An 11,885-nucleotide genomic window follows, 5' to 3' on the forward strand; every position below is an offset into this window, starting at 1 on the left:
TTTAATTAAAACTATGAAATAATAGCTATAAAGGCAAATTTTTATTATTTTTGTTTTAAATTTTGTTATTTTTTACATCAAAATCATTTTAAAATGTTTAAGTTTTAATCTAAAGCTAAAAATCGCTAATAATTGGTTTACTGCATATGGCAACTTAAATTTTTACTGTTTGTCAAATGATCTCTTTGAAAAAGTGCTGCCAAGTTTACTTCTCTTACTTTTCTTACTATTGGTGAAAGGAAAATCGTTGGAATTGTAATTTTTTTTAGTTTAATGAATATAATTATCAAAATAACGTTAATTCAAAGCAAATCAACAAATTTTCTCTATAAAGAAGAAAGAAAAATTTGAGGAAACTTTTTAAAATTTTCTAAAAAATGAAATTTTGATAAATTTTCTATAAAAATGAGCTTGTATCGAATTTTCTATTAAAATGAGATTTTGATAAAATTTTCTTTTAAAGTGTAATTTTGATAAAATTTTCTTTAAAAGTGAAATTTTCATAAAATTTTCTTTAAAAGGTAAATTTTAAGATAATTTTCTTTAAAAGGGAAATTTTAAGATAATTTTCTTTAAAAAGGAAATTTTGAGAAAATTTTCTTTAAAAAGGAAATTTTGAGAAAATTTTATTTAAAAAGGAAATTTTGAGAAAATTTTTATAAAAAAAGAAATTTTGATTTTTTTCATTTTTTATAACAAAAGAAATTTTGAAAAATTTTTCTATAAAAAGGAAATTTTGAGAAAATTTTCTATAAAAAGGAAATTTTGAGAAAATTTCCTATAAAAAGGAAATTTTGAGAAAAATTTCTATAAAAAGGAAATTTTGAGAAAAATTTCTATAAAAAGGAAATTTTGAGAAAATTTTCTATAAAAAGGAAATTTTGAGAAAATTTCCTATAAAAAGGAAATTTTGAGAAAATTTCCTATAAAAAGGAAATTTTGAGAAAATTTCATATAAAAAGGAAATTTTGAGAAAATTTCCTATAAGAAGGAAATTTTGAGAAAATTTCCTATAAGAAGGAAATTTTGAGAAAATTTCCTATAAAAAGGAAATTTTGAGACAACTTCCTATAAAAAGGAAAGGAAATTTTATGAAAATTTACCATAAAAAGGAAATTTTATGAAAATTTCCTATAAAAAGGACATTTTACGAAAATTTCTTATAAAAAGGAAATTTTATGAAAATTTCCCATAAAAAGGAAATTTTATGAAAATTTCCTATAAAAAGGACATTTTACGAAAATTTCTTATAAAAGGAAATCTCCTATAAAAAAGAAATTTTATGAAAACAAAATTTTTTCTAAAAATAAAATTTTTTGAAAAATTTCCTATAAAGAGAGGATTTTTTTGTTCCTATTCTTTAAAATCGTAAAACTAATTTTCTCCTAAATTTTTCTCTTTTCCAGATGATGACTATGGATATAACAAAAACCGAACCCAATGTGGGTCCAAATAATTTACAAAATTCCACCGGCAACAATAACAACAACAACTCCAATACAAACAATGCCAATGGCAATAGTATAACAGCGGCGGCCAACAATAACAACAACAATGGCAGCCAATTATGTGCCGGTTGTGGCAAACACATACAGGATCGTTATTTATTAAGGGCCCTGGATATGTTATGGCATGAAGATTGCCTAAAATGTGGCTGCTGTGACTGTCGTCTGGGTGAGGTGGGCTCAACGCTCTACACTAAAGGCAATCTAATGTTATGCAAAAGAGATTATTTAAGGTGCGAAAAGGAAACACAAGTTCTCTTTAATAAAAATTTAAATATTTATTTATTGAATTTATTTATAAAATTTATTTATTATTTTCTTTTTGTATTTTTATAGGCTATTTGGTAATACAGGTTATTGTGCTGCTTGCAGTAAAGTCATTCCGGCATTTGAAATGGTAATGCGTGCCCGCACCAATGTCTATCATTTAGAATGTTTTGCCTGTCAACAGTGTAATCACAGGTAAGGTCGATAAAATATTAATATTTTTATCTTTGAGTTTATTATACCCCAGTAGCCAATTATTGTTAAGTTATTGCTTTGTTTAAAAAATACGCTAATATTTACAAACAAAATCATGTTTTATGTATTTTTATGTTTTTTTTTTTTGTTCTTTTTGTTAAAGAAAAAAGGGTTTAATGTGTTTTTCTTTATTTAACATAAAAAATCATTTTCTAATCTGTTACATTTTATTTGGGGTTAATACCCCAAACGACACTTGAAATAAAATTTTCATTTTCAATTTTAACTCCCTTCCTTTTATTTTGTGGAGTGGCCACTGCTACAAATGTTAGCAAATTGGCATCACTTTGTTTAATGTGGTTTGTTTACATGAATTTAGTTTCTTAAGTGTTAATGGGGTTGTAGAAAGAAAGCATATAAAAACATATTTATTTATTTCTGTTAAAAGCATATACAGTGTCTCACATAAGTATTCGAATTTGGTTGTACTTTGAAAAGAAACATAATTTAATAATATTTTTTGTGTGTGAAATGAATAATTAAATTTGTTATATTGTCTAGAGAGTCCTAAGGTATAATATCACACTCTTTAAAATTTGGAAAAATAACATTTACCTCAATTGATTTAACTTTTTTTAAAAAAAGTCCATAAAATTGCCTCACAAAAGTATTCGAATTTTTCCTGTATTTCATATATGACCATATTATACGAAACGCAAAAATTATAATTGAGTGTTTTTTTGCTTAAAATTGTGTTAAGGGGTTACTATCAACCGAAATTATATATTTTGGGTCCATTTGTTCCACAATTTTGGAGCATTTGTTCCATCTTTCCATGTAATATCATTAAAATGGAGATTTTTGACCATATTTGCAATTTTTTTTCTTTTTTTGCAGAAATAAAACCAAACTTTAATATTGGAATTTAATAGACCCCTTGAGGTAATAATTTTTGTTATAAGGATCTGTACTTAAAAGTTCCAAGATGTATTTTTGGTATCGTTCTTCTGTTTCTAATTGAATTGTATGGATCTTAAGTCCCTTTTCGTACCACTAGGGTCGATATTTTCCGACAAAGTTGGCTAGTATACATTCATGTACATATTAGCACTAATATATTTAAAATTTTCAATACATTATATCGGTATACAATTCCAAAACATGCCTTTACAAAACGTCATCCTATACAGTAGATTTCAGTTTTTACTATTCGTAACTTTCACGCTTATGTTGCCCATTACAATAACACTGTAAGTCCAAAATTTTGGGTTTATTTTAATCATAGTAATCAATATTTAAACAGGTATCGATATTTTTCAGTTAGACCATAATTATATAGTGGCATGCAGCCTGGAGGTCATTGGTGCATAAAAATAATGATACTACCATATTGAATGGTGTTTCTTCGAAGCATGTTTTGGAGTTGTACACTTCCACAATACATTGAAAACTTAAAATATATAAAAGCTGATATCTAAAAGAATATATACAAGAAAACTTTCCCGAAAATTTTTGACCCTAGTATTATGAAAATGGACTTAAGTTCCAATATATTGAATTAGCGACAGAATAATGATATCAATAATATATCTTGGATCGTTCAAATACAGATTATTGTAACAAAAAATACTATTTTTAGATACTCCAAGGGTTCTATTAAATCCCAATATCAAATTTTGCTTTTATCTCTGGAAAAAAGAGAAAATACTACAAATATTGCAAAAAAATCGCCATTTTAATGATATTACATAAAAAGAGGATACAAATCCCCAAAAATTTTGGACCAAATGGGCCAAAAATATATCATTTCGGTTGATAGTAACTCTTTGAAACAATTTAAAGCATAAAAACCATTCGATTCTAAAATTTGTGTTTCGTATAATATGATCAAATATGAAATACAGGAAAAATTCGTATACTTTTGTGAGGCAATTTTATAGACTTTTTTAAAAAAAAAGCTAATTTAATTTATGAAAATGTAAATTTTTCAAGTTTTAAAAAGCGTGATATCAAACGTAAGGAATGTCTTGACAATATAACAAATTAATTTATTTTTTTTGCACACAAAATATATTATTAAATTTGGTTTCTTTCCATAGTTCACCTAAATTCGAATACTTATGAGAGACACTGTAAATCACTGTTTATGTTTATTGAAGATGTTAAACAGAAATTTTCTCAGGACTTTTATTAAATTTTCAAAATCGAATTCTTAAATTTTTAGAAGTCAATGGCAATTGCAATGCTACATCAATTTGTTTCAAATGCCTTTGACATTTGACAATGTTTTAAACCAAATAAATTGTGTATAAACAAAATCAGCTTTATTTTGACTTACAAAAGGATTTCAATTGTTATTTTTTTTGTATCAAACATGATTTATGCATGTTGCCTTAACTTTACAACGGGATATAAACTCCAACTCAAACAATAATAAAAAAGTTTGTTTATCTTACAAAACAACAACGAACATTTTTTAAAACTCCAAAAAAAGAACTAAAGTTAATATGAGTAGCAGCACCTGTGCCTTTTGGGGAAATTGATAGTAGTTAAAAAAAGTAGCTAAAAACACATAGTATGTAGTTCTATTGACAAAAAGTACCAAAAAAAAAAAAAAAAAACTATTTGCAAAAGATCAACAATTCCGGGACAACAATGCCACCAAATATGTAAATACACAGAGTAAACAAAGGTTAAGAGGCAAAAAGGGTTTTTAAATTTCCCCAGATTTTATAACGCAAGGGATTGAAATTCTCTTATAAAATATCTTGTTCAATTCTAGTTCAGATCTATTTCAGTTCTAGTTCAGTTCTATTTCAGTTCTAGTTCAGCTCAGTTCTAGTTCAGTTCTAGTTCAGCTCAGTTCTAGTTCAGTTCTAGTTCAGTTCTAGTTCAGTTCTAGTTCAGCTCAGTTCTAGTTCAGTTCTAGTTCAGTTCTAGTTCAGTTCTAGTTCAGTTCTAGTTCAGTTCTAGTTCAGTTCTAGTTCAGTTCTAGTTCAGTTCTAGATCAGTTCTAGTTCAGTTCTAGTTCAGTTCTAGTTCAGTTCTAGTTCAGTTCTCGTTCAGTTCTAGTTCAGTTCTAGTACAGTTCTAGTTCAGTTCTAGTTCAGTTCTAGTTCAGTTCTGGTTCAGTTCTAGTTAAGTTCTAGTTCAATTCTAGTTCAGTTCTAGTTCAGTTCTAGTTCAGTTCTAGTTCAGTTCTAGTTCAGTTCTAGTTCAGTTCTAGTTCAGTTCTAGTTCAGTTCTAGTTCAGTTCTAGTTCAGTTCTAGTTCAGTTCTAGTTCAGTTCTAGTTCAGTTCTAGTTCAGTTCTAGTTCAGTTCTAGTTCAGTTCTAGTTCAGTTCTAGTTCAGTTCTAGTTCAGTTCTAGTTCAGTTCTAGTTCAGTTCTAGTTCAGTTCTAGTTCAGTTCTAGTTCAGTTCTAGTTCAGTTCTAGTTCAGTTCTAGTTCAGTTCTAGTTCAGTTCTAGTTCAGTTCTAGTTCAGTTCTAGTTCAGTTCTAGTTCAGTTCTAGTTCAGTTCTAGTTCAGTTCTAGTTCAGTTCTAGTTCAGTTCTAGTTCAGTTCTAGTTCAGTTCTAGTTCAGTTCTAGTTCAGTTCTAGTTCAGTTCTAGTTCAGTTCTAGTTCAGTTCTAGTTCAGTTCTAGTTCAGTTCTAGTTCAGTTCTAGTTCAGTTCTTCAGTTCTAGTTCTTTAGTTCAGTTCTAGTTCAGTTCTAGTTCGTTCTAGTTCAGTTCTAGTAGTTCTGGTTCAGTTCTAGTTTCAGTTCTAGTTGAGCTCTGGTTCAGTTTTAGTTCATTTCTAGTTCAGTTCTAGTTTACAATTCGCTGCATTCCCGGAAATAAAATCTCGGAAATCCTCGTGATTAACAACCCTAGATAGGAACGTAACAGAAAAACAAACACAAAAATATGTATATTTTTGCGTTAAATGTGTGTAAAACAAGAGACCAAACCACATGTAAAAATTGCTTTGCGGCATAAAAACTGCGGGTACTTCCGTTTTACTACTTCCTGCCTTCTTCGCTGTTCAACTCAACTCGTAACATTTTTTCACTTAAATTTTTCGTAAAACAAAACAAGTAGAACAGAAAAATTCTATCAACACTTTTATAATTTTAACTTCGATATCAATGACTGAGATGATGACGATGATGTTGACGATGACGAAAACGATAACGACAAGGGACCAAACATCAACAGGAAATTATGCAAAACTCCACAAAACGTCAGAAATAAAAAAATAATAAAAAAGGAAACAATGAAAACATCATGGAAAAAATACGGGTCTGTTGCTTGTATTTCCAATTTTTCTTTATTTATTTTGTTTTTGTCCTTCAGTGGAAATAATAAACACAAACGTCACATTTCCGCTCGACATATTTTACATACCTATACACACATACAATACACATAGTAAATCATTTAGTGCTTTACAGACTCAAGGGTATGAAGGACCATATACGTTCGCCTTCTACTCATTCTTTTTGATTTCATGTATGACTGAATGATTTTTTGGCAATTGAATTAATTTTTTAAAAATTGATTAGTTTCAACAATAACAATATAAACGCCATATTTATTTGCATTTTCAATGTTGGTAAAGTAAAATATACATACCGTGCATTTATAAAATATTGAGTTGTTGGTCCGTCGGTTAGCTGGCGGCCAGAGCAGCGCGTTTTCTTTTAGTTGTATTTTTTGCGCCCTGCAACAAAATCTTTATACAATATGCATGCATTTTAAATGCAGTTTTAAAAATGCATTTTTAATTAGTTCTTTGCATGAAACCATGTATTTTTTAAAAGAATAATAAATTGAAATTTTGGCAAATGTATTTTATTTTATTTCCTTTAAAACATTTTACATGCAACAAAAAGCTTATGTAAATATAAAGGATTAAAGGTGAACGGCAATCAATCCAGTCAATCTGTTTGTTACAGATATTTGGGTAGGAATTTTGATGTTAAAAGTCTATTAATTTAAGAGTTAAGAAAATAAATAAAAATTTCGCTTAAGTTCTAGTTCAGTTCTAGTTCAGTTCCAGTTCAGTTCTATTTAAGTTCTAGTTCAGTTCTAGTTCAGCTCTAGTTCAGTTCTAGTTCAGTTCTAGTTCAGTTCTAGTTCAGTTCTAGTTCAGTTCTAGTTCAGTTCTAGTTCAGTTATAGTTCAGTTCTAGTTCAGTTCTAGTTCAGTTCTAGTTCAGTTCTAGTTCAGTTCTAGTTCAGTTCTAGTTCAGTTCTAGTTCAGTTCTAGTTCAGTTCTAGTTGAGTTCTAGTTGAGTTCTAGTTCAGTTCTAGTTCAGTTCTAGTTCAGTTCTAGTTCAGTTCTAGTTCAGTTCTAGTTCAGTTCTAGTTCAGTTCTAGTTCAGTTCTAGTTCAGTTCTAGTTCAGTTCTAGTTCAGTTCTAGTTCAGTTCTAGTTCAGTTCTCGTTCAGTTCTAGTTCAGTTATAGTTCAGTTCTAGTTCAGTTCTAGTTCAGTTCTAGTTCAGTTCTAGTTCAGTTCTAGTTCAGTTCTAGTTCAGTTCTAGTTCAGTTCTAGTTCAGTTCTAGTTCAGTTCTAGTTCAGTTCTAGTTCAGTTCTAGTTCAGTTCTAGTTCAGTTCTAGTTCAGTTCTAGTTCATTTCTAGTTCAGTTCTAGTTCAGTTCTAGTTCAGTTCTAGTTCAGTTCTAGTTCAGTTCTAGTTCAGTTCTAGTTCAGTTCTAGTTCAGTTCTAGTTCAGTTCTAGTTCAGTTCTAGTTCAGTTCTAGTTCAGTTCTAGTTCAGTTCTAGTTCAGTTCTAGTTCAGTTCTAGTTCAGTTCTAGTTCAGTTCTAGTTCAGTTCTAGTTCAGTTCTAGTTCAGTTCTAGTTCAGTTCTAGTTCAGTTCTAGTTCAGTTCTAGTTCAGTTCTAGTTCAGTTCTAGTTCAGTTCTAGTTCAGTTCTAGTTCAGTTCTAGTTCAGTTCTAGTTCAGTTCTAGTTCAGTTCTAGTTCAGTTCTAGTTCAGTTCTAGTTCAGTTCTAGTTCAGTTCTAGTTCAGTTCTAGTTCAGTTCTAGTTCAGTTCTAGTTCAGTTCTAGTTCAGTTCTAGTTCAGTTCTGTTCAGTTCAGTTCTAGTTCAGTTCTAGTTCAGTTCTAGTTCAGTTCTAGTTCAGTTCTAGTCAGTTCTAGTTCAGTCTAGTTCAGTTCTAGTTCAGTTCTAGTTCAGTTCTAGTTCAGTTCTAGTTCAGTTCTAGTTCAGTTCTAGTTCAGTTCTAGTTCAGTTCTAGTTCAGTTCTAGTTCAGTTCTAGTTCAGTTCTAGTTCAGTTCTAGTTCAGTTCTAGTTCAGTTCTAGTTCAGTTCTAGTTCAGTTCTAGTTCAGTTCTAGTTCAGTTCTAGTTCAGTTCTAGTTCAGTTCTAGTTCAGTTCTAGTTCAGTTCTAGTTCAGTTCTAGTTCAGTTCTAGTTCAGTTCTAGTTCAGTTCTAGTTCAGTTTCTAGTTCAGTTCTAGTTCAGTTCTAGTTCAGTTCTAGTTCAGTTCTAGTTCAGTTCTAGTTCAGTTCTAGTTCAGTTCTAGTTCAGTTCTGTCGTCTAGTTCTAGTTCAGTTCTAGTTCAGTTCAGTTCTAGTTCAGTTCTAGTTCGTTCTAGTCAGTTCTAGTTCAGTTTCTAGTTCAGTTCTAGTTCAGTTCCGTTCGTTCTAGTTCAGTTCTAGTCAGTTCTAGTTCAGTTCTAGTTCAGTCTAGTTCAGTTCTAGTTAAGTTCTAGTTCATCTAAGTTCGGTTCTAGTTCAGTTCTAGTTCAGTTATAGTTCAGTTCTAGTTCAGTCTAGTTCAGTCTAGTTTCCGAGTTCTAGTTCAGTTCTAGTCAGTTCTAGTTCAGTTCTAGTTCAGTTCTAGTCAGTTCTAGGTTCAGTTCTAGTTCAGTTCTAGTTCAGTTCTAGTTCATTTCTAGTTCAGTTCCTAGTTCAGTTCTAGTTAGTTCTAGTTCAGTTCTAGTTAGTTCTAGTTCAGTTCTATCAGTTTATTAGTTCAGTTCTAGTTCAGTTCATTCAGTTCTAGTTCAGTTCTAGTCCAGTCTAGTTCAGTTCTAGTTCAGTTCTAGTTCAGTTCTTTCAGTTAGTTCAGTTCTAGTTCAGTTCTAGTTTCAGTTCTAGTTCAGTTCTAGTTCAGTTCTAGTTCAGTTCTAGTTCAGTTCTAGTTCAGTTCTAGTTCAGTTCTAGTTCAGTTCTAGTTCAGTTCTAGTTCAGTTCTAGTTCAGTTCTAGTTCAGTTCTAGTTCAGTTCTAGTTCAGTTCTAGTTCAGTTCTAGTTCAGTTCTAGTTCAGTTCTAGTTCAGTTCTAGTTCAGTTCTAGTTCAGTTCTAGTCAGTCTAGTTCAGTTCTAGTTCAGTTCTAGTTCAGTTCTAGTTCAGTTCTAGTTCAGTTCTAGTTCAGTTCTAGTTCAGTCTCTAGTTCAGTTCTAGTTCAGTTCTAGTTCAGTTCTAGTTCAGTTCTAGTTCAGTTCTAGTTCAGTTCTAGTTCAGTTCTAGTTCAGTTCAGTTCAGTTCTAGTTCAGTTCTAGTTCAGTTCTAGTTCAGTTCTAGTTCAGTTCTGTTCAGTTCTAGTTCAGTTCTAGTTCAGTTCTAGTTCAGTTCTAGTTCAGTTCTAGTTCAGTTCTAGTTCAGTTCTAGTTCAGTTCTAGTTCAGTTCTAGTTCAGTTCTAGTTCAGTTCTAGTTCAGTTCTAGTTCAGTTCTAGTTTCAGTTCTAGTTCAGTCTAGTTCAGTTCTAGTTCAGTTCTAGTTCAGTTCTAGTTCAGTTCTAGTTCAGTTAGTTCCAGTTCTAGTTCGTTCAGTTCAGTTCTAGTTCAGTTCTAGTTCAGTTCTAGTTCAGTTCAGTTCTAGTTCAGTTCTAGTTCAGTTCTAGTTCAGTTCTAGTTCAGTTCTAGTTCAGTTCTAGTTCAGTTCTAGTTCAGTTCTAGTTCAGTCTAGTTCAGTTCTAGTTCAGTTCTAGTTCAGTTCTAGTTCAGTTCTAGTTAGGTTTTTCTCAAATTCTAATTCTGGTCTAATTGTCTCCTAGTTCACTTATAGTTGAAAAACGTAAGGAGAAAATAATTTAAAAAGTGACATTTTTTTTGTGTCATAAACCTTCATCACAAAAACTGTCTATGCAACTGTTAACTTCCTTTTCAGCAGAAATAAAAAATAGCTACAAAAAAAATATGTAAATTTTTCTTCCTCCCCTTTAAAAACAAAGAAGGTGGACATTTTTCTTGATATGTTGACTCGTTTTTTTTAGTTGTTGTTTTGTTTTAAGCAAATGTTGGGAAAAATTGAAACATTTTTTCCACTCAAATGCATTCATTTGGTTGGAAAATCGTAGAGCTTCCGGCAACAGGAAATTTAAGAATTTTTAAATGTGTACTCAAATGTTGTTATTTTTTAACTTACAAAATTTTTTTTTTTTATTTTTTTCATTCTAGATTCTGTGTAGGTGACCGTTTCTATTTGTGTGAAAATAAGATTTTATGTGAATATGACTATGAAGAACGTTTGGTTTTTGCCTCCATGGCCAATCATCCCATGTTAAAGAGACATGCGAATTCCATAGCACAAGATACACCCAATGGTAATGCGGGCTCGGGAAGTAATCAAGGCATGATGTCGGCTGGTGGCAATAGCCCTAGAACACCCGGTGATCTCAATAATAATGGACCACAAGCAGGAGCGGGCAATTCACCGTTTGGTGCTGGGGCTGGAGCTCATATGAAAAACTCTCTGGGGGCCTCAAGCTAAAATCAAACTATGCAAATGGCCAATTATCATAGAAGGCATTTTTGGTTGAATAGTGGTTATAACCAAAGAAAATTTTAATTAAAGAGAAAAAAAGATGGCTATCTAGACAAGTAAAGCGAACAAGCCAAAAAAAATCTGAATTTTGTTTTAAATGCAAGTAAAATGGCTTAATAACGTTTTTATTTTTAAATACACTTGTTAAGATAAAAAGTTATTTTGTGATTATTTTATTAAAACATATTCTTTGGTCTAAAGAGATTTTGGGACAATATTTATTATTATTTTTTATTTGTTTAATATTAAATAACAAATAAACTTAATAATGTTTAATTTATATAAAAATTAAAAAAACAATTGTGCCAAAAAATAATAAATATTTTTGCAATGATAAAGAAAAACTTTCCAATATTTAAAGTCATCCCCCACCGATAATTTGTAAATTATTTTTTTTTTATAATTTCTTTTTATTTTCTTTAATAAACTTGTACAGTTTTTTAAATAAATTTAAATGATTAAATAAGTTTTGTTATATTTGTGTTAATTTTTAAAAATAATAAAAAGACTTTGTAAATGTTTATTTAAATTTTTAAGTTATTTTTAAATGATATTTTCCCTAAAAGAAAAAACTGTAAATAATTTAGTTTATTTTGAAAAATAAAGAATATTTTAATTAAAATATAAAAAAAAATAATAAAACAAACCAAGTTTGGCAATTAAAAACAAAATTTTGCTCAAATATTTTCTTATTTAATTTTTAAAATTATTTCCTTTTTCAAAAAAAACTTTTTAGTAAAACTTTTTTTAAAATATATTTTAGCTATAAAACTAAATATTTTTAATATATAAACTAAAAACGATCTGATTGTTGATTATTTCTTAAGTTTAGTTTAGTATGAGGCTAATTTGTATAATTTTATAGATCTTTTCGTTTAAATATTTATAGATTGAAATTAATTAATTAATTACACTATTTCTAATGATATTTCAAATATTTACAATTTTTTTTTCAAATTTTCTATTAAAAATTTCTTAAATATAATTGACAATTTTTGAAATATAATTGTTATAGCTGTGAAAAACTTTTCCAAAATTATAATTTCTTTTTAAGTCCAATTTTTACTCCTTTTATAAACAAAACCCTGAAAAAATCATAAAAATTATAGCAAAAATACTAATTTGCATAACTTAAGTTATA

The 11,885-nt window shown here is 29.4% G+C and overlaps 1 protein-coding gene across 1 annotated transcript in view; it reads left to right on the top strand.

The window, feature by feature from the left end:
- The window catches only part of LOC119602245 (LIM/homeobox protein Lhx2), a 90,225-nt gene extending 79,091 nt beyond the window's left edge, over positions 1-11,134 (top strand). Inside the window, exons 3-5 of the mRNA XM_037953658.1 lie at positions 1,407-1,738; positions 1,842-1,967; positions 10,378-11,134. Coding sequence (XP_037809586.1) covers positions 1,407-1,738; positions 1,842-1,967; positions 10,378-10,690 — 771 coding nt within the window. The 3' untranslated portion in view covers positions 10,691-11,134. The remainder of the gene's footprint in view (positions 1-1,406; positions 1,739-1,841; positions 1,968-10,377) is intronic.
- Positions 11,135-11,885: the final 751 nt, after the last annotated feature.

This window comes from Lucilia sericata, unplaced genomic scaffold (genome assembly GCF_015586225.1).
Source record: "Lucilia sericata isolate MDLA Ls3-8-SP2 unplaced genomic scaffold, ASM1558622v1 Contig000216F_arrow, whole genome shotgun sequence".
In the NCBI taxonomy this organism is placed as follows: Eukaryota; Metazoa; Arthropoda; class Insecta; order Diptera; family Calliphoridae; genus Lucilia; species Lucilia sericata.